At 42.8% G+C, this 26908-nt stretch overlaps 1 protein-coding gene across 3 annotated transcripts in view; it reads left to right on the forward strand.

The window, feature by feature from the left end:
• LOC136621574 (complement factor H-like) overlaps nt 1–25126 on the forward strand; it is a 1208893-nt gene extending 1183767 nt beyond the window's left edge. For all 3 annotated transcript variants that reach the window (XM_066597131.1, XM_066597135.1, XM_066597136.1), the window contains 4 exons: nt 1961–2131; nt 2218–2427; nt 3917–4102; nt 24933–25126. In XM_066597131.1, the coding sequence (XP_066453228.1) occupies nt 1961–2131; nt 2218–2427; nt 3917–4102; nt 24933–24949 (584 nt within the window). In that variant the 3' untranslated portion in view covers nt 24950–25126. The remainder of the gene's footprint in view (nt 1–1960; nt 2132–2217; nt 2428–3916; nt 4103–24932) is intronic.
• Nucleotides 25127–26908: the final 1782 nt, after the last annotated feature.

Below are 26908 nucleotides of genomic sequence, written 5' to 3' on the forward strand. Positions count from 1 at the left end.
GCTCTCCAAGGGACTTTCATTCTGTCCTACTAAAATGCTCGACAAAACAGAACTCTGAAGTGACGTGGGGCATATTTCAAGAGACTAAGACTGAAAGAGTTTTTCCATGACAAATAGGACACAGGACTTTCAAGCACTCAAACACAGGAGAAACTAGGGGCTATGAAGAAATCTGGTTGGACACCCCTTCCTAGCTACAACCCCACTTTGGACAAATATATAGCCTCATTTAGACATGAGGTGCAGTCTACTATACTGGACAAGCAGAAAAATGAAACATTTAGTATCAATATGCAGGAAAGAAGGGCCATCTATGCACTCAAAAACAGCAAGGAGATCACAATTAAGTCTGCTGATAAAGATTGCGCTATAGTCCTCATGAATACATCAGACTACATGAAAAAAAGCAGACCGACAGCTGACAGACACCAGATACTACGCCAGACTGGATGAAGTACTGCCTCAAAAATATGTAAGGGAATTAAGAAGGGTCATTAAATGCCTGTCTGTGGGCTCCACAAACATTTTGGAATTAATACTGGAGAACTCCAGAGTTGGTGTATTCTACATGCTTCCCAAGCTACACAAAGCTGGCAACTCAGGGAGGCCAATTATCTCAGGTGTGGGAACCCTCTCTGTAAAAAATCTCAGGATGGGTAGAAGGTGTCCTTAAACCACTAGTGAGAAATACAACCAGCTACTTGCAGGTCAACACGGACCTCCTGAATAAACTGTCAACCGTTGGTCCCCTCCCTGATGGCACTGTCCTGGCCACTATGAATGTGGAATCATTATACACCAACATCCCACATGAAAATGCACTGACTGACTGCTAGGCACACCTTGAGGCCAGTGGGGTTGTCTCTGAATCGGTGTTGCTACTCACAAGATTTATCCTCACACTATTATTTCTCCTTTTGGCAAAGAGATATTCCTGCAACTCATCGGAACGGCCATGGGCAGTAAAATGGTACCGCAATATGCCAATTTGTTCATGGCAGAACTGGAGAGGGACTTTCTGGCCCCCTGCCCCAGCAAACAATTGGCCTACTTTTGCTACATTGATGATATAATTATCACATAAGAATTTGAGAATATAAATTTATAACCACCTTTGATAGTATCAGAAATGGAATAAGGTGGGCTTTTACATCGGTGGAGATTATGAGAAACGTGAAAGCCAGAGCAAAGGTAACACACTGGTCTGTTGACCCCCTAACATCAATTTAGATACTATAAAACTGTCACATTCCTTGTCACTGGACTAATTTAGTATTTACTGCTATGCTCATCCCTTCCTGGTATTTATCTAAGGGCTATTAATTGCATCATATCTGTGCCCCATTATCCTGTTGTGGAATTTGTTTCAAGTGCAAATTAAGCACACCATGTTTGTGCCCTCCCATGAGATCATGTGTATATGTTTTTATATAAGTACGTCTTTAGATCTGTTCCATTATGCCTTAGGAAAAACCCTGCGTAGGTTTGAAAGCTCTCTATAACATCATATATTTTTGTTAGCCAAATAGAATGTTTCCTGTCTACAGGATTACTTAGTTTTTCTTACCGAGAACAACCAGCTTAGAAATACTGATGAAAGTATTGTCTAAAATGTCACCATCTGAATGAGGTCTTAGATTAAATTCACACCTATAGAACAATTGGGGCTTTTTTGCAGCATTATTTCACTCTTGCTATTAAAAGAAATTGCTTTTATGAAAGCATAATTCATACATGCAAAAAATATCTTTTTATGTAATTTTGCATTTGGATGGTTTAAAAAATGGTGCATGCCTTATTGGTCACAGCAAAGACTGATCCAAAAGAAACCAGCCACCAGTTGATGACTGTCACTGTTATTGACATGATAACTATGATTATGTATGCATCAAAGAGGAGCTGTGCACACTTTCTATGAGCTCTAACTAGTTCTAAAATTCTTGTCCTTATGACTTTTTAGAAAGCTGCCAGACTCCAGAAATCGTAAATGGATTCCTCAAAACTGAACGGCAGGACAGATATGACTCGGGCTCATCTGTGGCATTTGAGTGCAATGAAAACTATGTGATAAATGGCCCTATAAATGCTAAATGTGAGAATGGTCAATGGACTGATCTACCCGTATGTTACCGTAAGTACATTCAACTCAACCTCTAGAAATATTCATGATGCTCTAAAAGAATAAAAAAAAATGTTTCCCTTTTACCTTTCCTTCAGGTCCATGCAAAATCTCCTCAGAAGGTCTTAGTGAAAGCAACATTCAGTTAGTGTCATCTGATGACCAGAAAAGTATTCCTGATAGCAATTATAAACATGGAACTGAATTATATGTTTCCTGCATGTCAGGATTTAAACGACCAAATCAAGCACTTTTTAAGATTGAATGTTATGATGGGAAATTTAAGTATCCCAGATGCTTCTCTGGAAGTAAGTATAATTTAATATTCATTGTTGCTATCAATCAAGATGTTACATAAAAATCAATAAATTTTGTAAAACCTTTATTCACATTTTAAATTTAAAAATACTGAAGTTTTTCAGGAGTTCCCGTTTTCCTTCTTATTTTAACACAACCTTTTCTATTAGGCCTCGTTTACACGGGCATCGCGATATCGCTGTGAGAAAATTGCAGCGATATCGCATCAGGGCAATAGTGCAATTTTGTTGTGCTACAAAGTCGCGGAACTTTGTAGCACCACGTGAAAAGATTTTCGACGGGGGCGGGGGGGTGGGGTGGGGTGAGTGGGGGAGGGTTGAAATAAGCCCTATATGCAGAAAAAAGCAAAAAAAACACATACATCACCTAAGAAGCACTGTCAGCCCTGCCGCGTCTTCTCCCCAGTCCCCATCACTGGTCTTTAGCCATGTTTTCTGGCCGGGGATTTCCAATCCCCCCCCCCCTCCAGGAAGCGCTGCCTCTGAATGGCTGAACGCCATGGCGCTTGGCTAATCAGAGCTAGTGCTCAATGAACCAATCTCAGCCATTCATTGAAAATATTCAATGAATGTCTGTGATTGGTTCATTGAGCGCTGACTCTGATTAGATGAGCGCCAAGCTACAAGGCATCGCAAATGTGAAGGAACCCATACGAAAGCATGGGCCTTCACATACATGCGATTTTTAGCATTGTCACAATGCTAGAAAATCGTATGACTTTGTTGCCTGTGTGACAGGCCTTAAGCATACATTTTACAGCTTTTTTTGCCATTAATTACAAGTGGTTGTCTACAAAGGCAATCAACTTTTTTGTTACTGAAGGAAGCCACATACATTTAAAAGACGTTCCATCTATGGAATGCTCATACAGAGTCTTTCCATTCTATCACATAAAGGGTGTCCAGAACTGGAAGCCCTCTTCTGTACTATCCATATCCATAGACTCATTTTATCAAAAGGCAGAAAATTTAAAAAAGTTCAAATTGGTATGCATGGAGTTTGGGTTTTTTCACATCTGGATAAACAAGCTGATGTACCCGGCTTCACCTGAGTTAATTTGATACAGGTGTTTATGGGTTGTTCGCACAGAAAATTTTATGAAGTCAGTGTTACTTTAGAGGAACCGAGAAATAAAATATGTATACACATACATGAGTGTTAGATTCTTCAAAGGCTGCATGTACAAATGTCCGTCTGCAGTAGGTGCCACCCCTCCCATTCTCCTCATTTAGGACCTAAAGAATGCTCATGCCTAATTTCATGCTTGTACAACACTGGGAAGTTACATTACATATGGGTGTGCACCTACTTTTGCAATAGAATAATCAAGTTGCGACCTCTTTTCTTTTTATATTTAGGGCCTAAAGAATGCTCGTGCATTTTATGCTGCTATAACACCTGAAAGTTAGGCAAGGCGTCACTGTAGTACTTATATTACAAAATGACTTTTACAATAATTTTTTCTATTTTGTCTCATAGAGACATGCCGCATAACTCAGGAAGGTCTGGATGAAAACAATTTAGATTTGGATGAAGTACATGATAATGAAGTTCTCTACATGGAAGGTGAAGAAATCCACTTTAAATGTAAGAACGGATTTTACCATCGGGGTCAACCAACTGGAGCATGTTCCGAGCTAGCAGTGAGTTATCCGACATGTTCAGGTAAAGAAAATATTTTTACTTTTCTACATTTAAATAAAATCAGATCTGATATTCCCAAGACTAATGATGTGCACAATATCAGAACTGCTGAATTTTTTAAATTTCAAATTAGTAGAATTTTATGATTTTTGAAGTATTGAGAACATTTTTTTTTGAACATTATTATTATTTATTTTTTTTAAACTCTTTTTTATTGACATTTAGGAAGATCATACATGTACAAGTTTTGGTAAACATCAAAAGTCATATATTCAAAATATCCATTTACAGTGGTGGTATCGCCTATAGATGTTAACATGGTTTTTCTGTACAGTGGTTACAATGTATATCATTTTATTCATACTTATATCTTCTGTTTTTCCTTTTTTCTCCCCCCCCCCAACAACCCTCCTCCCCTAAGTCCCCAAAATTTTTAATACAGTGGTTTGAAAACAAAGATCCAAGTATCTATAAACAATTAACTTATTCGCGGTAGATCTCATCAGCATCCGACCCCCCACTCGCGCCCCATCATCTAATCTCAAGGGATCCTAGTTGGTTTGTGTCCTTTTGAATGTAGTACCATGAGGTGTTAGTGAATTGATTCATGCACTCATGTATTTCTTGAGGGTTGAGGAAATTCTCTATAAATCTTTTCCACTTTTTGAAAAATTTTGGGGCTTGGGATTCTACTTGTCTTTCTATTTCTATCCTTTCTACTTTTAGCAGATTTTTTAATTTCTGTATAATATCTTTTGAGCGCGGGGGTTTTTCTAATAGCCAGTCATTTAGAAGGCATCTTTTGCTGATCGATAATATAGTGTAAGTCATTTTGGAATTTCTTGTCTGGTTAGGTAAGTGTTGAAAGATGTACGTCTGCAGAGTTAATTGTAGGAGCTGTCCTCCTATATCTTGGATTAGTTTTTGCGCATCTGTCCATTAGTTCTGTATTTTGGGGCAACGCCATATGCCATGTAAGAAGTCGGTCTTTGGGTGGGCGCACCTAGGACACGCTTGTAGTCTAGTCGGCCCTTTTGGATTTTGTGGCTTGTCAAAACCGTATATAGCTCCATGGATTATTCTAAAGTAGGTTTCCCTCCATCTCTCATTTGATACCGCCTGCCTCACCGAAGTCCAACTCTCAGTCAGTTTCTCGGGTAGCTCTGTGTCTTGAAGTTCTCGGGACCATTTTTTGAATAGGTTAGGGTTAAAATTGTTTTTCGTCACCCCTCCCCCTCTAAGTTTAGTGTAAAGTCTTGAAATTGAGTGTTTGTATGTGTAATCTTTTACCATGCTATCTATTGGGTTGAGTATCGCCTCCTTAGCTATGTCCGCTAGTCTATCCCGGAGGAACTTACGCACTTGGGTAAATGGCAGGAAGTGGGACGGGGGTAGGCTATATTCCTCACATATCTCTTTAAAGGTCTTATATCTGGGGTATTCCAGATGGATGAGGTGATGGACTTTCATAATCCCTTTATGTCGCCACATTTCGAACATTTTATTTTCTCTCCCCTCCTTAAATTCTGGGTGTTGCCACAGGTTCATGTGCTTAGAGAGCTTGTACGGTAGACCAAAAGCTTTTCAGACTATTTTCCAAGCTGCTATAGTGTTTTTTGCCATTATTGAGTGTTTACACTCTGTTGGGAGATTGGAGTAGTTTGTGTGTAGTAAGGCGTTCAAGCTCCATGGAGTAAACAGTTCTGTTTCTATGTCCGTGTTTGAGTAATCATGAGAGTTTCGTAACCAATCTAATGAGTGCCTCATAAGGCTAGCCACATTGTATAGTTGAATGTTTGGGAAGTTGAGTCCTCCTCCGCTTATGGGGAGCATTAATTTTTTAAGGCTACGCGTGGTTTTTTCCGTGACCACACGAAGGTTGTGAATGCTGTATGTAGTTTTGCTAGGTGGCGCCTTTGGAGTAGGAGGGGAATTGTCTGTAGTGGGTAGAGAAGTCTTGGGAAGCTGATCATTTTGATCAAGTGGCATCTACCCGTGAGGGAGAGAGGGAGGTTGCTCCATCCATTTAGCTCCTTTATTATTTTGAGCATTATTGGGGGATAGTTTAATGTGTAAAGGGATTCTGGCTTTTTACCTATGTTTATGCCCAGATATTTGATATGTGACTTTGCTATACTGACTGGGTAGTTTCCAGTGTTTGTATCTGTGAGATTGCCCCGAGGGGAGATATCTAATAGTTTGCATTTCGTGGTGTTTACTTTCAATCCTGAGAGTTTTCCAAAGGTTTCTAGCATGGCAAAGACCCGTGGTAGGTCTGATTTTGGTCGGGAGAGCGCTATCAATATATCATCCGCAAATAGCATGGTTTTTACGGTTTTATTCTGAACTTCTATACCCCTTATCTCGGTATTGCCTTCTAGCTTTCGTGCTAATGGTTCAATTGCCAGGTTGAATAGAAGTGGTGATAGGGGGCAGCCTTGCCTCGTCCCTTTTTGTAGGGGGAAGCTTGGGGATAGGAAGCCCGGGGTGTGAATTCGTGCCTGTGGAGAAGAGTTGAGTTTCCACAGGTAGGAGCAGAAAGGGCCTTTGAAGCCCATCTTATCCATCACCTTCCTCAGCCAAGACCATGATACATTGTCGAAAGCCTTTTCGGCGTCTATTGTGAGAAGGGCTGGGGAAAGGTGAGCGTTTGGGTGTATCTTAATATCATCTAGTATTGTCAGAATTCTCCGTATGTTTATAATTGCTGAGCGGCCTTTCGTAAAGCCCACCTGCATTGGAGAGACCAAATGAGGCATAATGGTGGCCAGGCGATCTGCCATAATTTTGGCCATTAATTTCAGATCGGTATTTATTAGGGAGATTGGTCTATACGATTTGGCCTCTGTGGGGTCTTTACCAGGTTTGGGTAGCAATTTGATATATGTCACGTTTGTGTCCGAGGGGATTGGGTTATTTTGCATATATCCATTAAATAGTGACTCAAGTAGTGGGGTCGATTGATCTTTTAGTATTTTATAAAATTCGCTCGTATAGCCATCTGGGCCCGGAGCTTTATTGTTTCCCATCTTTTTGATGCCTTCTTTTATCTCCCCTTGGGACACTGGTGTGCTTAGTAGATTTGATTGTTCCTCAGTCAATTTGGGCCACGATGTGTCTGAAAATAGATCTTCCCCAGTAGCTATGTGTGATTGTGGTTGTGAGTATAGTTTCGAGTTGAATTCAAGGAATATGTTGTTAATTTTTTGGGAGTGAGAGTGTGATTTTCCCACAGAGTCTTTCAGGCATGAGATGTTAGACCTTTGAAAAGGTCCTCTTGCCAGGTTGGCCATGATTTTCCCTGCCTTGTTTCCGTATTTAAATAGTTTTGCCTCTTTACGTGAATACGCTAGCGCTTCCCTTTTTTGTAGCCAGGTCTCATATGTTTCCTTTTGTCCAATTCTGTTTGCTTTGGCTATTTGGTTTTTCTTGAAACTGGGTATATGCATCGCGTAGTTGCTTACTGAATCTACTAACGTTATATTTAATGTTCCTTTTCAAGGAAATCACGTATGAGATTACCCTGCCCCGGATAACTGCCTTGGCTGTGTCCCAGAGTAGCTGAGGGTTGTCCGAGTGAGCCTCATTGTCAGACATAAATTCCATCCACCACCCCTGCAATAGTGCGCAGAACGTCTCATCTTCTGCTAGGTATGATGGGAATCTCCATATGTAATCTGTGCCCCTCAGGGGTTTCTTCGCGCAGCGATAATATCACTGGCGCATGGTCTGATACCACCATTTCCCCTATGGAGATTTTTGTGAGTTTTGACATTAAAAGGGACGGCATTAGTATGTAGTCTATTCTGGACCATGAGTTGTGCGCGTGTGAGAAATGGGTAAATTCTCGCCCCTCTGGGTTAAGTTCACGCCATGCGTCCCTTAGGGCAGAATTATTTATAAAGTTTAGAAAATTTAGGTCATGATATCTGATCCGGTCGCTCCAAGTCGCCTGGCTACGCCTATCCTCACCCATCTTAATAGCCGCGTTAAAGTCACCCCCTATTATTTTGTTCTTCTCGGTGTCTGCCAGTATTTTGTCCGATAGATTGTCTAAGAACTGTTTATTGTTGGTGTTGGGGCCATAGACATTATAGATGTTGTAGCTCTCCTTTCCTGTTTTGATCTGCAGGAGTGCTATCCTCCCTTCCAAGTCGTGCCACTGTCCTTCTACTTCTATATTTAACCCCTTCTTAATTAAAATCAGTACCCCTGCTTTTGACTGTACTGCTGGTGATCCGTACATTTCCCCGACCCACATCCTGCGCATCCGAAAGTAGTCCTCCTCCCCTAAGTGTGTTTCCTGAAGCAAGGCTATGTCTGCTTTCAGACGTTTTAAGTGGCATAGTATTACCGAACGTTTTTGCGGTGATCTAAGTCCCTTTACATTCCATGAGATGATTTGCATATTGTTAAATTCCTTTCTAGGTAGCTTTTAGGTAGGAATTGGATGCTTAAAATGCCCCTACGAACCAACAGAACAAGAAAAGGTTTCAACTTTAAATTATTAACTCTCAATTAACGTCAAATATTTTCTTAATCTTCTTCTTTCTACTTCTAGACCCCTATGGCCTATATCAATAGGGGTAGTAATGCAGTCTCCCTTAGGGTAAAATGCGTTGCATCACCCCTAAGGAAGGGCGCATGAAGTGACCTCCTTCAATTCTATTTCGTAAGTCTCATCAGGGAGCTTACAATCACAGAAAAATGGTCGTTACTTACTGACTGAGGAGTGCATATAGATGCATCCTCCTCTCACCATGCAGGTAGCTGACTACCAAATGGAGGAGCCAATAACACCTGTGCAAGACACCGGTAAGACACCCACTCACACTGCCTCTTGATAATGAGGGGGGTGGATGCTTGGTATAAACTCCCACACATAGTGGATACAGGGTGCCAGACCATTCTGATATATGTAGTTCACCATGCAGACCAGCAACCTATTAATGATGCCATGATAATTCGGCAGGTTGCCCTGCATATCCATCAGTGAACCACATTGGTACTGCCACCCTGGGCTCCCCCTGGAGTCTTAATGCCACACTGCATGTGAATGATAGATAATAAATGCAAGGCATTGGTTGAATGTTGGCCAAGATACATGAGCCTACTAACCACTTCACGGTTCCTTGCGTTGTAGTGGTCCCTACACTAATATAAATGCATCACAGAAGGGGAAATCAAGAATTAAAACAATTACAGAAAAATAACAGCCAATAACACCTGTGCGAGACAGGCTCCTCCATTTGGTAGTCAGCTACCTGCATGGTGAGAGGAGGATGCATCTATATGCACTCCTCAGTCAGTAAGTAACGGCCATTTTTCTGTGATTGTCATCAGGGAGCTTAGGCTTCTTACAGTCGCGAAACTGCAACTGTAGATATCTTCAGACTGTTAAACCAATCTGCTCCTCTTGTAGATTACGTCATGGAATCAAGTTAAACCTAATTCCATTTTTATTCTGCATATTTTAACTTTCCACTCCAGATAATTGTAAATCGTATTAAAACAATTAAACCTGTTAGCGATATAATCAGTCCCCCCATTTTTTGTTTTCACACAGCTATTGTTTCATGGCGATTTTCCCAATTGTCCCCATAATGTCCCTTCCGTGAGGTCGCATACTCACGACCCTGTTGGGATGTCACGGGGGGGTCGTTGGTTCCGGCGCGGGCCTGCGGTGTTGTTCCTTTGGTGTTTCGGGGACGCTCTGGGTGTCTTCACGTCGTCTCCTGTTTTCGCTTGGTGTTGGGTGGAGCGATCTCCCTGTCTGTGCTGCGATCTCCTATCGGCTCTCAAGGATAGCTCTCGTTCTGTTTTTTCCGGATCTTGGAAAGTAAGAATGGTTCCATTAGAGCAGAACACTTTCAATAATGCAGGGTAAAGTAGAGCAAATTTTTGTTGTTTTTTTGTGGAGCTCTGAACAAATAGGAGAGAACGCTCTTCTCTTCCGTTGGACTTCTGCTGAATAGTTGGCAAAAATCAGGATTTTGTGTCCCTCAATTTCTAGCAAGTTGTTGCGGTTCTTGAAATTCCGCAGAATCAATGATTTATCTGTATAGTCTAAGTATTTCACTATTGTGGGTCTTGGACGTGCTTTATTGCTTGCGGTTTATTCCGTGGAGAATGTTCGCCTGTCGGGTCCCAAGCGATGGGCACGTTCCACTTTACATTTGTGGGTAATCCAAAGGATGTTTGGGATTGTGGTTTCGTATAACTGGTGTAAATCCTTTTGCAAGTATGTTTCTAGGACTCCAATAATGCGTAGGTTATTTCGTCGGGACCTATTCTCTAAGTCTTCCAATCGCTCCCAAAGTTATTTATTGTCTTGATTTAGCTGATCTATATTTTTAGATGTGGTATTGAGTCCTGATGATAGGGTTTCTACCTCGAGCTCCATTGTCTCGATACGATTGCTATGTTGTGTCCCTTTATCGTGGAGCTCGCGTAATGTGCCTGTCACTGTGGCTGCCAATGTCTCCTGTATGCCCGGAGAGATACGTTTTGTGACCTCAATTGCTAGGTGTTTATAATCAAGTGATGCTGCATCTTTTATTCTTGGGTTCTCTTGGTCAAGTGGTGTAGGAGACCCTGGGAGTTCTCCCAGTGGGGCCCCATCCTTGAGTGTGTCTTCTCTCCCCATTGTTGTTTTGAACGGGGTTTTTGATGGCGTCTCCGTTAGCTTATTTTTGTTGCGCCTTGTTTTGACCACAAACTCCTCCATATTTGTTAAGGTCAGGCATTGTACGCCGGGTATATTGTTGCGCGAGTAACAGGATTGTGGACGTTATGCACAGAGTATATTGTTGTACCGGTAGTAGGACTACAAGTGTTATGCGCGAGGTATATTACTGCCCGAGTTGCAGGGCTACTGGCGTTGTGCGCAGAGTTTCTTGTTGCAGGGGTTGCGGGACTGCTCACATTCTTCCCAAATTATATTGTTGCACGAGTAGCAGGCTTGCAGACGTTATGTGCAGAGTATATTGTTGCACTAGTTGTAGGGCTGCAGCCAATGAGCATATAGTATATGGCTGCGCAAGTTGTAGGGATGCAGACTTTATGCGGAGAGTCTATTATTGCACGAGTTGCAAAGCTGCAGATATTATGCGTAGAGTTTATTGTTGTATGGGTTGCAGGGCTGCATATGTTATGCGCAGAGTCTATAGTTACACGAGTTGCGAAACTGCAGATGTTATGCGTAGAGTCTATTTTTGCATGAGTTGCGGGGCTGTAGACGTTATGCACAGAGTATATTGTTGCACGAGTTGCAGGACTATAAACGTTATGTGCAGGGTATGTTTTTGCGCGAGTTGCCGGGCTGCCGTCGTTATGTGCTGAGTATGTTGTTGCACATGTTGCAGGGCAGCAGACGTGTGCAGAGTCTATCGTTGCGCGGGTTGCAAGGTTGTGAACGTTGTGCGCAGGGACTATTGTTGCACGAGTTGCAGGGCTGCCGACTTTATGTGCACAGTCTATTGTTGCACGAGTTGCAGGGCTACTGATGTTATGTGTAGAGTCTATTGTTGCACAGGTTGCAGGGCTGCAAGCGTTATGCGCAGAGTCTATTGTTGCCCGAGTAGTGAGGTTGCCAATGTTATGCGCAGGGTATAATATGGCATGAGTGTCAAAGCTGCATGCGTTATGCGCCAAATATATTGTTGCACGAGTGGCAGGTCCACTAATCTCCGAGGAGATAAGAGTTTGGCTAGTTTTACTTTATATTGGGCTTCCTGTACCAGTATGCCAAGGTGTGCTTTGGGGGGCTAATGGCTTCTTTGTAAGGGTTTTTAGTCTTCCTTGTCCCCACTGGTTATGTGTTGTTGCTACTGCTTCCAGGGGGATTCATATATCCAGCTCTCCTGGTTTCCCTAGGGTTATGCTGCCATCTCCTGCTTATGGGGCAGAGACCAATATGGCCGCCGTCAGCTCTGCCTGGGGGGAGGGGGACACGTGTCTCCTACCGTCTCACACTTGTCCTCCCTCCGGCTCCCAGGGGCTCCGTCCGCGCTGTCTTAGGAGCGCTGTCGCCGGGACTCCGGGGATTTGCTCCTCGTCGGCGGTCCGCTGTCTGGCTATGGATGCAGGTATCTGGGCTGCTGTGGGGGTGGTTTACCACGCGGCCGGCAGCGGGGCTGAAGAGGTTGGCGCCGCTGTCTCCCTTCTTTCCAGGCTGTTCTGCGGAGCTTCCCTGAAGCGGTGGACTGGTTCTCGGGGTTGAAGGGTTGACAGCAGCTGTGTTCAGGGTTGTTTCTGGAGCGGGGTTACCGGGGCTCTCTGTCCCTGCTGCTTATTCCATGGCGCCGCAACCGGAAGTTTTCTTTTTTTTTAAACGTTAAATAGTATTGACCACATTTTAGTCACTCTGCAGCAGTTTTCTAAGTGGAATTTTTGTACCTCTCAATGCCGAGTTTTGTAGATCTAAAGTATGTCCACTAGTAAGTACTAATACCAGCAGTAAGAGATGGGAAATCATCTCAATGCAGTTCATTGGGCATTCCAAAAGAAATTACCTTTAGGCCACATCCACCATATCTAATATAAAGAAGCCTACATGCTTTTTCTTGCACTACACTTTGACCCCTTTGCTTTACCTTTGGTGGATGATTTAGGTGTCATTAGATTTGTCAGATCCACACCACTGCCCCGGAAAAACTTAAAATTTGAGTTTGATGCATTCAGTGACTTGTCAGGCCACATCAAAGTTTCTTATTCTTAGTCTATCGGCACTGTTGCGCTTGAGTCAACAGCGCCACTAGGGAAAGTCAAGTGTTTCATATAAAGAATACTGCTTACGAACAAGAGAGAGAAAGGGGGAGAGGGATGGGGAGGATAGAGAGAGGCGGGGGAGGTGGTAGAAGAAAGAGATGTGGGAAGGGGAGAGAGGGAGGGGGGATAGAGAGAGACGAGGAAGAGTACACCCCTAGATAAATTCGTTAAGGAGTCTAGTTTTCAAAATGGGGTCATTTGTGGGGGTTCTCTATGGTTTTGGGTGCTCAAGAACTCTACAAGTGGGCAATGGGGCCTAAAAGGACTTCAAGCAAAATTTGTGTTCCGAAAGCCACCGGTCGCTCCTTTCATTTTGGGCTCCGTTGTGTATCCAGACATAAGATTAGGGCCACAATGGGTATGTCTCTGAACACGGGACAAACAGGGGTATCCATTTTTGGGTGCAAGTCTTCCTTTTTATGTGTGCTGTACAAAAAAAAGCTGTTTTTAAAATGACAGAATTGTCGAAAAAACGAAAATCACAATTTTTTTCCTTTTGCTTGGTTTGAATTCATTCAAAAACTGTGGGGTCAAAATATGCAGTACACCCCTAGATAAATTCCTTAAGGGGTCTAGTTTTCAAAATGGGGTCATTTGTGGGGGTTTTCTATGGTTTTGGGCGCTCAAGAACTCTACATGTGTGCTATGGGGCCTAAAAGGACTTCAAGCAAAATTTCTGTTTTGAAAGACACTGACTACTCCTTTTATTTTGGGCCCCGTTGTGGACTCAGATATAGCAATAGGGCCACAATGGGTATATTTCTGAACACGGGAGAAATAGGGGTATCCATTTTGGGGTGTAAATCCTGATTTTCATGTAAACTATAGGAAAAAAATATGTCTTTAAAATGACAGATTTGCAAAAATATGAAATTTTACTTTTTCTCCTCTAAATTGAATTAATTCCTGAAAAAAAAAGGTGGGGTCAAAATACTCAAGACACCCCTCAGTGAATACATTAAGGGGTGTAGTTTTTAAAATGAGGTCATTTGGGGGGGTATCTATTATTCTGACACTCATGAGCCTTTCCAATCTCTGCTTGGTATAGGAAAACAAAGTGTTCCTCAAAATGCTAAAAAGTAATGTTAAATTTGTACGTCTCCTAAATGGTTTAAAAAAACCGAAAGTTTTTCCAATGTGCGCCCAAAATAAAGTAAACGGGTGGAAATATAAATCTTAGCAAAAATTTCTATATAATGTTTGCACATATTTAAGATATTGCAGTTGGAAATGTGAAAAAATGACGATTTTTTTCAAAATTTTCCCAATTTTGGCGCTTTTAATAAATAAACACAATTTCTATCGGTCTATTTTTTCCGCCTAAATGAAGTACAACATGTGGCGAAAAAACAATGTCAGAATCGCTTGGATATGCAAAACCTTTCTGGTGTTTTTCCATGTTAAAGTGACACATGTCAGATTTGCAAAATTTGGCCTGGTCATTAAGGCGCAAACAGGCTTGGTCACTAAGGGGTTAAGAACCAATTCTGTTCTGACGTGAATTTTAGAAGCCTGTATATCAGAAACCCCCCATGAATCACCTCATTTAAAAAACTGCACCCTTCAAAGTATTCAAAATAGCATTTAGAAAGTGTATTTTCCCTTTAGATGTTTTACAGGACTTAAGGAAAAATGCATAAAAAATTAGAACATTTTCATTTTTTTGCAGATTTTCAACAACAGGAACTTTTTAATTTTTTTACACTGAGGGATACGCTGACGGTACACTCACTAACCACACGCTACACTAACTAGCCACACACTACACTAACTAATGACAGTATGGGTGACTACGAAATAGGAACACAAAGGAACATTTTGTTTTTAGCAACGATACGATTAGACACTAAACTAAATTCACTGACTAAACGAGCATTCCGACTGATCACGCTATACCTATGCAGTGTCTGATAGAGAGACCCCGGTCACCTGACATACGTGGGGAGCTGGGAGGGTAAAATGATGGCTTGTCATGGTGGCACTTACCAGACTCTTTTCCCTGAGGCATAACACACAGCCAAGGCTAGAGTATAACTGCAGGCCACCAAAGACACCCCTAGGATAGGGAATGCCAATGCACAGTAGAATGGGGAACACTGTTCCTACACACCGGTATGACTTTCAGTGGAGAATAAATGCAGACAGAGGCAGTTTTTCAGTACTTCAGGTCCTTAGGAATGGTTACAGTCTGGCATAAACTTTATTTGGTAACTTGAAAAAAATAATTACAGGGCAGTTCACTTAAAGTCTTTACAGTGCAGGCAAGACAAAAGATCAGAGGTTAGGAAGGAAACTCAGAATGACATTGGTCCTGCAGTCTACATTATCTGCCAGGAACTGCTCCTGGAAGGGGAACACCCCGGAGGAGGAAAGGGGGTAGGGTCATTCCACAAAAACTCTGACAGCAATTATTAGTTTGAAGTATTTTCCCAGCCTTGGAGACGTGTGGGTGTGACAATTACAGGGTGTACCTCTACACAGTCATCCTTACTCTGGACGGGCGCGTAGGAAAAGTAGATAATTAGAGGATTGATTAGTTCCTCTGCACTGGCCTTGTCTGAAGATTTACTTACAATTTCTTACTCTCTCTTGGGGCTCACTCCACTCACATCAAGAACACAAACAGCATGGGATATCTCTCCTCCGCTTCCATCTTCACCACAAGAAGACTGAAGGTGTCTCCATGTAGCTTTCTTTCCCACTCTCAAGCACTCCCATTTATACCTTCTCACATACCACATGACATGACGGCTGATACATTTACATGCAAGCTACGATTTTATTAACAGTTAACGTCTCAAGCGCCGTAGCTTAAGAGGAAATGACTAAACCGCTTTGCACAGTGCATCAAAAGAAGACAAACACTACACTACACTACAGATCACACTATACTACAGATCACTCTACACTACACTACAGATCACACTGAGCTACACTACAGACCACACTGCACTACACTACAGATCATACTACACTACACTACAAATCACAATACACTACACTACTGATCACACTGCACTACACATCACACTACACTACACTACTGATCACACTGCATTACAGATCACACTGCACTACTAATCACACTTAACTACAGATCACATTACAGATCCTACTACACTACACTACACTACACTGCAGATCACACTACAGATCACACTACAGATCATACTACACTACAGATCACACTACACTACTGTCGTCTCAGTCAGCAGATGGTTAATTGTTTGCTACCACACCTAGTTTCTGTAGGTTCTATCCAGAATAGCCAGGATAACAGCTCTTGTGCTTTCTAGTATAGGTTAATTAGTCCTGCTAGTGTCAAAAAGGTGTGGCTGGTGATTGACATTTCTGTCAGCCAATCGGCTTCTACCTCCTCCCTATAAGATCCAGCTCTTGCTGCCTCGGAGTTGCTGATGAATTTTTCAGTGAGCCCTGAGCAGTCAGCCTGCTCAGTGCTGCTGTGTGTCTGTCTCCAGTGCTTTGGTTTGTTCCCTGTTTGTGTCTATTGTTTGTCTGTACTTGTTCTATTTTCATGCACTGTACCTTGTGTGCTCAGGGCTTCTTGGTAGGGATTTGTAATGGTCTTGGTACGAGTGTGGGTCCGCACCTGCCGGAAGCGATTGGCCTGCCGAAAAGCCAGGGCTCCCTCCCGGGGTAGGGTTTTGCAAGGAAAGGATTTCCCTTTTAGTTTATTTTGCATTTACGTGGCACGGTCGAGATATACAGGACTTCACTTTCTTGCAGAGGTGCTCTCTGTCTGTTCTGCATCTAGCCACCTGTACAAGCTAGTTCCTGCATCCGTCTTGGCTGTCCCTTGTTCCCTGATCTTGTTAGCAGTCCAGGACAAAAGTGACAACTACCCTACCAATCACTATAATTTCTCTTTCTTAACAGACAGGGAGCTCTACAACTACCAGAAACACACTTCAGTGATTCCAGAGAGATCGCACTGTGAACAGCGCAAACTGGGCTGCTGCGCTGTGATTGGTCAGTGAGAAATTTCACTGATCAGTCACAGCAATCACTGAGGCAGGACCGCGGTGATTGGTCTGCCGCCCGCAAGTAGTGATTGGCTGCTAACAACGTTAGCAATCATCACTACAGTGTCGCCGCATTTGGCACTGCAGCGACACTTTAAACACAGGACGTAAGCTTATGTTCAGTTGCATGAAGTACCATGCGCCCATGACATAAGCTTACATCCTGAGGCGTTAAGGGGTTAAAGCTGCGGCCAGTTTAAAGGATGACTCCAGTAAACAAAATGCTTTCATTATTATCTCACCTATCATTAGTTTGTTCCTTTCTATCTGATAATTCCGGGAAACCTCCTCAATCATGTTATTGATCGCATTTTTGATGCCTGTGAATTATTTGAGCTTCCCATATAATGCACCTGCATGAAAAATACCAACCAAGCACATTAACAGAAAAAGTGCCGAATGATATGTAAGTTTTATTAACCCCTTAGGGACAGAGTCACTTCATTTTTTCAATTCATGAGGGCTTCTCTTTGCGACCAAAGTTGCATTTTTGCAAATGCACCAAATGTTGAGAATGCCATTTCGTGCCATCTTGCAGTGGTCTTGTTTCTACAACATAAGGGTGGCTTCCCACGAGCGTGTGCGTACATAGGTGCGTACATAGGTGCACACCCCTGTATGCGCAAAAACACGCGTGTATGAAGGTCCCTGCATTGTCTTCAATAGAGCCGCATTGCTGCCGGCGGCTCTACTGAAGGCAATGGTCTGCTGGCACCCCTGAAGTGATTTTTGGGGAAGAGCTTTAAGTATACGCTCTTCCCTGAAAAACATCCCTTTTAGTGTAAAAGAAAAAAATAGAAAAAGTAAAAAATATATATACTCACCGCTCCGCCGCTGCGGTGTAAATATTCCCGACGGGAGTCCCCTTGTCATTGAACACTGTGACAACACTGTCACAGCGATCAGTGCCAAGGGGAGTCCCTGTGGGGAGTAAAGAATCACCTGCCACAGCTGTGACAGCTGTGGCAGAGGATCGCAATGTTCTCCCATTGCGTTCAATGGGACCAGCAATATAAGTCCTTAAATATAAGCCCTTCCCTGAAAATCATCCCTAGAATGTGTTAAAAATAAAAAAATATATACTGACCTCTCTTCAGCTGGCAGAGCTCAGGCGCGTCCAGCCTGTCTTTTCTCTGCACTGCTCTGAAGCTCTTTCAGCAGATGGGGATTTAAAATCCCTAACTGCTGAAAGAGCTGTATCTGATTGGCTGAGCCAATCACAGGCAGCTCTCAGCCATTCATTAACTGACAGCTGAGTGCTGCGTGTGATTGGTCACAGCACTCAACCAATCACAGGCAGTGCTGCATGTGGTGCTACAAAGTCGCATGACTTAGAAATCGCAGCAAAATTGCGCTGACCATCAATGCAATATCGTTGCAATTTTGTGTCGCCTGTGTGAATGAGGCCTTAGAGTTAGAATTATATTGATGTGACTAAGTGTCCTCAGTTCTATATGAATATGTATGTTCCGTAGCCCTAATTTTAAACTTGTCAATAAAATTAGTTTTAAGAAGTTATTGACATACAGAATGAGGCATTTTCAGTAATTGGTCGCCATGTGAACTTGTTTTTTTTTACATACAAAACATAGGTAAGAGTCAGGGTGCATTCACACATTGCGAGAGCACTGCGCATTTGTTGTGGAATTTCCACAGTGGATCTGCAGTAATGTTGCAGGCTAAAGTTACAAAACAGTTGCAACTGCAGTGATCTTTTTTCTTCTTCCTCCACATGTGAACAGGATTTGCTTTAATCCCATTCACTTTGATAGTAAACTTTTCCACTGTGGTTTTTCCTCAATTCTGCTGTAGAAAAACTGCAGCATTTCCGTAACGTGTGAATGCATCCTCAGGGCTCAGTCAGTCAAGCATTTTGTGTTGTGCATGTTTTTTGCGTTTGCGATTCGCATCTATTAGAACCAATGCTTTTCAATGGCCGCGGTCAAATGTCCGATTTTTAGCTGCGCAAAAAATTTGTACTGGTAAAAAATAGGACAGAAAATTCCAAAATACAACTAACTTTGGCATCGGGATTCTTTGGATGTGAAATGCCTGAATGCCGTCACATCCAGGGGTTTCACCTTTGGTCAATGGGGCTGGCAGCAGTGGCGGCCTCATTGACAAGATACTGAGAAGATTGCCATCCTCTGCCACAGCTGTGGCCAAGGATTTCTTCATCTCCGCTGGGAGTGCCATCATTACTGAACACTCTAACAGCACTGTCATTGCCATAGCTTGACAAAGGCTATCTGGTCGAAACGTTGCTGTCTGGTTTTGATGTCATGGGAGAATAAAGGTTGACTTTCATTTTTGTAAACCTGGATGCTGCCGCCTTTCTTCACCTGTGGACTCTATCCGTGGAATACGTTCATGTTATTAGCGGCAGTTGCATTTGAAAGGTCCAGCCACTGATGTGGTGAAAAGTAGTGCTGTTGGTGATCTACTATATAGCACTATCACAGAGTTCAGTGACTTTCTGTGGGGATGAAGAATTCCCCTGCCACAGCTGTGGCACAGGAGCACGATGTTCCCCCTTTGTTTTCAATGGGGTCAGCGCTTTTGCATTGAATTCAATGAATGGCTGAGCGCTGCCTGTGATTGGCTGAGTGCTCATCCAATCAAACACAGCCCTTTCAGCAGGTGGCTTTTTTAAATCCCCGCCTGCTGAAAGAACTTCAGAGCGGTCCAAGAGGACTAAGTGGCTAGATGCGCCTGAGCCCCGGCAGCGGCAGAGAGGTGAGTGTATGTGTATGTATGTATATATATATATATATATATATATATATATATATATATATAATATTTTTTTTTACACATTCTAGGGATAATTTTCAAGAAGGGGTTTATATTTAAAGCCCTTCCCCAAAAATCCTTGCAGGGGTTGCTGGCAGCCCATTTCTTCCAATGGGGCTGCAGAAGCGTTGACCCTATTGAAAACATTGCGCTCCTGTGACAAGTGTGGCAGGGGAATTCTTCATTCACGCAGGGAGTCCCCTTGTCACTGAACACTGCGACAGTGCTGTCAGAGTGTTCAATGATGAGGGGACTCCCCGTGGAGATGAAGAAATCCTCTGCCACAGCTGTGACAGAGAAGCATGATCCTCTCTATACATCAATGGGTGCCATCGGCTCCATTAACCACAAGGTGAAACCTCCGGATGTGACAGCTTAGCTTTGCCTCCGTCCCGCCCACTCCCATTGCAAAGAGACGGAGAGAGGCAGAGAGCCGGTGAGGGGTCGGGAAGGGAGGAACTGCTCAGATGGAAGTGTATATTGGCCGGCTGTGAAAACACCTGCCGGGGTACGCTTGTGTAAATAAGCCCTTAAGGACATGGTCCTTCAGGGGTTTAACAGACTGTCACCATCTTTTTGCACCCCTCTCTGATAGCAGCATAAGACAGTGACAGTCACACTGATTCCAGTGATGTCTGCTGTGTGGATCTGTGTAGTAGTTTGGGAGAAACTTACATTTAATCAATAGCAGTACACACATAGAAGACTACTTAAAGTAGTCCTGGATATTCATGAGTTGCAGGCGACCTACACCCACCCAACCCTCCAGCAAATGATTGGCAGCAGTTTCTATATGCACAGTAATAAGCAGAAAACAATCATTGGCTTGAGAGCTGGTTGTGTGTGGCTAGCCTGCAGCTCATAAATATGCAGGACTAGCTTTGTGTCTAGGTGCTACAAATAAAATGACATTTTCTCCTAAACTACTACATAGATCTACACAGGAGACATATGACTGTGATCAGTGTGAATGTCTCTATCTTATGCTGCTCTCAATGAGGACTGCAAAAAAGATGGTGGCATAGTCTGTCTAAAGACAACAAAGAGTCAAGCCAGGTGGACAGAACACATCTCAATATGATTCATCTGATACAAAACTGAATAATACGGTAGGACACAATACTCTCATAGACATTCTTCAGGAGGGAGAAGAAACTTTAGGGTCTGAGGCTCCTGGAGGGCTAGGGAAAATCCCAGTTTTTTAGAAAATCCTTCCCTAATTATTCAGTATATGCTGATGGACAGAAAGGAGTAGTAGAGAATACAGTGGAACTATTATAGATTATTAATCTCTCAGATAAACAATTTACTGATTTGGAGAAATGGCTTTTGCAGAGGATTAAGATTTGTAACTACTGTTAAATATAATATGTTTGAGTGGGTGAAAGACATAAACCTTTTTGCTTGAAAATTCAATTGGTGAAAATGTTTTAAAAATCATGACCGCCAATATTGTGAGGAACTGAGCCTGGAAATCAATGACCTTGCATGGTTGAGGGACCTAAAAGACCTCTTGGAAGAAGGAGAAAGATCTGAGGGTCAGGGCCCTTATATCACGCTATGGGCTTATTTACACGAGTGTATATAGGCAAGCGTTTTCATGGCCAGCCAATATATGCTTCCCTCTCCCTCACTGGCTCTCTGTCTCTCTACTTCACTCTGGTGTTTACAATGGAAGGCAGGGTGTGGGTGGAGCTAAGCCGCTCTGTCCCACTCACTCCAATTGCTGGCTGCAAGAAGGGGTGGGAGCTAAGCTCTGCCCCCATCCCACCCACTCCCATTGCAAAGAGCCAGAGAGAGGCAGATAGTCGGTAAGGGGGAGGGAAAGGGGTGAACTGCTCAGATGAAAGTGTATATCGTCCGGTTGTGAAAACGGCCGCCGATTATACGCTTTTGTAAGCCAGCCTTTAGAATGAAAAGTGTGAAGAATCCTCCACTTATAGATTAGGGGTATTGATTTACTTGTAGGTCTAGTTACTTAGCAGATAAGAGTGTCAACCTATGAAAGCTCAAAACATGACTAAGCTCGGGAGGATAGCATTAAGGAGAAGGGATCTATAATAGTAATAATGCCCTCTCATAAAGGAGTAAATATTGTAGTGTTACCAAGAGATACAGTACTGTAGAAAACTTTTAGACAGGTGGGGAAAAAGTGCTGCAAATTAAGAATGCTTTAAAAATAGAAATGTTAAAATCACAGAGGTGAGGAAAAAGAAAAAAACAAACACATTCACTGAAAAAGCCAAAAATACCTGAAGGTCTGCAAAGCAGACACGGTCGCCATAGGCACGATCGCCATAAGGCAGGCACAATCGCCACCGGCACAATCGCCGTAGGGCAGGCGCAATGGCCTTAAGCCCTGAGGATATGTAGTCAGCCAGACAATAATGTGTGGAGGAGCAACTTGTTCCTGGCAAGCTAATATGCAGTCACCCACTCAACCCAGCCCAGAATGGGGAGGAGTGACTGCATATACTAAAAGCCTGCACATGTGAACGATACCAAAGATGTCAGCCATAGATAGGTGGTGACCCACCATACAGGATATCAACCCTGGCTGATATGACAGCGGGTTGCCCTGTATCTCTAAGGTGGGCCACACTGGCTGACATCTTGGGCTCCCCCACCAACTAGCAAACTACATACAAAAGTACTAATGCATACTGATAAAATGCGGGTGTTAGTACTGCATTTTGGCCAAAACGCATAGGCTGACGGACCGCGTCGAGGTCACACCGCTTCCGTCAGTACCTACGCTAACTCACGATAAATTACATAAAATCACAGAGGTGAGGAAAAAGAAAAAAACAAACACATTCACTGAAAAAGCCAAAAATACCTGAAGGTCTGCAAAGCAGACACGGTCGCCATAGGCACGATCGCCATAAGGCAGGCACAATCGCCACCGGCACAATCGCCGTAGGGCAGGCGCAATGGCCTTAAGCCCTGAGGATATGTAGTCAGCCAGACAATAATGTGTGGAGGAGCAACTTGTTCCTGGCAAGCTAATATGCAGTCACCCACTCAACCCAGCCCAGAATGGGGAGGAGTGACTGCATATACTAAAAGCCTGGGCAAAATACAGTATATGCAGTCACTCCTCCCCATTCTGGGCTGGGTTGAGTGGGTGACTGCATATTAGCTTGCCAGGAACAAGTTGCTCCTCCACACATTATTGTCTGGCTGACTACATATCCTCAGGGCTTAAGGCCATTGCGCCTGCCCTACGGCGATTGTGCCGGTGGCGATTGTGCCTGCCTTATGGCGATCGTGCCTATGGCGACCGTGTCTGCTTTGCAGACCTTCAGGTATTTTTGGCTTTTTCAGTGAATGTGTTTGTTTTTTTCTTTTTCCTCACCTCTGTGATTTTATGTAATTTATCGTGAGTTAGCGTAGGTACTGACGGAAGCGGTGTGACCTCGACGCGGTCCGTCAGCCTATGCGTTTTGGCCAAAATGCAGTACTAACACCCGCATTTTATCAGTATGCATTAGTACTTTTGTATGTAGTTTGCTAGTTGGTGGGGGAGCCCAAGATGTCAGCCAGTGTGGCCCACCTTAGAGATACAGGGCAACCCGCTGTCATATCAGCCAGGGTTGATATCCTGTATGGTGGGTCACCACCTATCTATGGCTGACATCTTTGGTATCGTTCACATGTGCAGGCTTTTAGTATATGCAGTCACTCCTCCCCATTCTGGGCTGGGTTGAGTGGGTGACTGCATATTAGCTTGCCAGGAACAAGTTGCTCCTCCACACATTATTGTCTGGCTGACTACATATCCTCAGGGCTTAAGGCCATTGCGCCTGCCCTACGGCGATTGTGCCGGTGGCGATTGTGCCTGCCTTATGGCGATCGTGCCTATGGCGACCGTGTCTGCTTTGCAGACCTTCAGGTATTTTTGGCTTTTTCAGGAAAAATAGAAATGTTAATTCATTTTTGTCAATTAACAAAATGCAAAGTGAATTAAAAGCAGGAAAAAGGAGATATATACACATTGTATGGCAGAACATCAATCTAGATGTTTTTTGGCAAATTTGAGATGTGTTCTTTTTGGTTTGTGCCTTGCAACTGTCCCATGGATGCTATTTTTTACCCAGTGTGTTATTGAACTTAACTGTGGTAGGTAAGGCGTTCAGTTCTTTAAATGGTCACTACTTATTCTATTACCCCCTGGATGAACTGTTGGTGAAATTTTGGTAGGTCCATCGCTCCTACTAATAGAATTGTTGATCCAGGGATTTATTCTGATTGACAGATTTGTAGTCAGGAAGTAAGAAAAATTGCCTTCTACCTCATGTTTGTTTATTATTTTGTCTTTTTCTGGATCAATATTTCGGGGTAATTGGTCATTTATTTTTTTAAGATTTTCAATCTATGTTGCCTTGCTACTTATGGGAAGGTCCACCACTATTCCAAGTTTCCTCCATTTATAAATCGTGTCATTCACGATTTCACTGGAGTTCTTTTTAAGTGCTGTTTAGATTTGAAAGCTCTGACAGTAATCAAGCCTGGTGTGATTAATGAAACTAAACCCAGTTGTCAATTAAAATTTTGATTTACTGGTTGATTTAGTGGCTTCGAGGCAATTACTTTTTTACATAGGATTGAATAGAACTGAACATTTTTCATTCAATGAATGCAATCATAATTTAAAAACTGCATTTTGTGTCTACTTGGAGTATCTTTGTTTAATATTAAAAGTAACAGTAGTTTGATCTAGAAAATTCAAGTGTGACAAAAATGCAAAAATAGAAGTTGGAAAGGGCAAATACTTTTTCCCAGCACTGTGTATTACAGACACACACATGCCTTTTATATTACTTTCTCTTCTAAGTGTTTTCTTATTGTTTTTAATAGTCATTTAACATACTAGCAATAAAGTCCATTGTGCGAGAAACACAACAGGCTCTAGAAACATATTGTTGTTCATTAATTCATCAATTTAAAAATGTGCTGCAGAATTTGGTATCTGCGTCAAAGTCTACTAGTAACCTGTGCATTCTAATATGGATCAACTTCAAAGTCCGCAATAAAATGCACATATAAAATGCGGATTTTTGTGCAAACCTACATAAAAATCCCCAGCAGGTTTTTAAGATGTGAGTCGCCACCAATACACCTTGTGTTTTGTATATTAGTATTTCATTATTTACTGTCACAGCTATTGTTTAGGCTACAGCTTTTATTATATCACTCTAATGTTAAGTACAGTAAAGTAACTTTCTTGTATTTTCTTCTTTCAGCATCATCTTCAGTGTGATTACAGTAACACACAATGTAACACTGCAGTCTGCAAAAAACATGAAGAAAACGCCTGCAATGACAACTATAGACAGATATCATGTGTTCCAAATGTATTCACAGAACTATAATAATAATCATTTATAGTGTGCTGATTTTGTATCTTTTTTTTGTCTCTAAGTAAGAAATAAAACTATGTATTAAAAAAAAAATAGAGATGAGCGAACGTGTTCTTCCGAGCTTGATAATCGTGCGAATATTAGGGTGTTCGGGATGTTCGTTATTCGTAACGAACACCATGCGGTGTTCTGGTTACTTTCACTTCCTTCCCTGAGACGTTAGCGCGCTTTTCTGGCCAATTGAAAGACAGGGAAGGCATTACAACTTCCCCCTGTGACATTCAAGCCCTATACCACCCCCCTGCTGTGAGTGGCTGGGAAGATCAGGTGTCACCCGAACATAAAAGTCGGCCCCTCCCGCGGTTCGCCTCAGATGCGGTGTGAGTTAGATGAGGGACAGTGCTGTTTGTACCGGAGCTGCTGTAGGGAAAGAATTGGTAGTTAGTGTAGGCTTCAAGACCCCCCAAAGGTCCTTATTAGGGCCACTGATAGCTGTGTGTTGGCTGCTGTTAGCAGTGGCAATTTTTTTTTTTCTCAAAATCGGCTCTGCAGAGCGTTGCACCTGGCATTAGGGACAGAAGTGCTGCATAGGCAGGGAGAGTGTTAGGAGTGAGTGTAGCCTTCAAGAACCTCAACGGTCCTTTCTAGGGCCATATTTAACCGTGTGCAGTACTGTCCAGGCTGCTGTTAGCTGTGCTGCATTTTTTTTTGCTTCTCAAAATCGCCTCTGCAGAGCATTGCACCCTCCATTGATACTGCAGGGAAAGAATTGTGTAGGCAGGGCCACAACACAGTTATTATTCATTGAATATATGCAGTGCTGCCTTTTGCTTGTAAAACAAGTGAAAATAATTCTATTTGTCCTGCCTCTGTCCGTCCTAAGGGCGGTGGACACGTGTCGGCTGCGTGTGCAACCTGTAAAAATCAGACGCACCCAGCTACGTTTTACTCCTGGCTTCGCCATTTGCTTTCCTTAATTGGGAAAAAAAATACCTGCTCTGCCACAGTTAATAACTCTGCTACCCTCACGTTCTGTGACACATTAGCAGGAAAACAGCACAGTTATTAAACTTCTCATGTTCATAGAATATACGCAGTGCTGCCTTTTGGTGCAAAAAAACGGAAAATAATTCTATTTGTCCTGCCTCTGTCCGTCCTAAGGGCGGTGGACACGTGTCGGCTGCGTGTGCAACCTGTAAAAATCAGACGCACCCAGCTACGTTTTACTCCTGGCTTCGCCATTTGCTTTCCTTAATTGGGAAAAAAAATACCTGCTCTGCCACAGTTAATAACTCTGCTACCCTCACGTTCTGTGACACATTAGCAGGAAAACAGCACAGTTATTAAACTTCTCATGTTCATAGAATATACGCAGTGCTGCCTTTTGGTGCAAAAAAACGGAAAATAATTCTATTTGTCCTGCCTCTGTCCGTCCTAAGGGCGGTGGACACGTGTCGGCTGCGTGTGCAACCTGTAAAAATCAGACGCACCCAGCTACGTTTTACTCCTGGCTTCGCCATTTGCTTTCCTTAATTGGGAAAAAAAATACCTGCTCTGCCACAGTTAATAACTCTGCTACCCTCACGTTCTGTGACACATTAGCAGGAAAACAGCACAGTTATTAAACTTCTCATGTTCATAGAATATACGCAGTGCTGCCTTTTGGTGCAAAAAAACGGAAAATAATTCTATTTGTCCTGCCTCTGTCCGTCCTAAGGGCGGTGGACACGTGTCGGCTGCGTGTGCAACCTGTAAAAATCAGACGCACCCAGCTACGTTTTACTCCTGGCTTCGCCATTTGCTTTCCTTAATTGGGAAAAAAAATACCTGCTCTGCCACAGTTAATAACTCTGCTACCC

This window comes from Eleutherodactylus coqui, chromosome 3, assembly GCF_035609145.1.
Source record: "Eleutherodactylus coqui strain aEleCoq1 chromosome 3, aEleCoq1.hap1, whole genome shotgun sequence".
Classification (NCBI taxonomy): domain Eukaryota; kingdom Metazoa; phylum Chordata; class Amphibia; order Anura; family Eleutherodactylidae; genus Eleutherodactylus; species Eleutherodactylus coqui.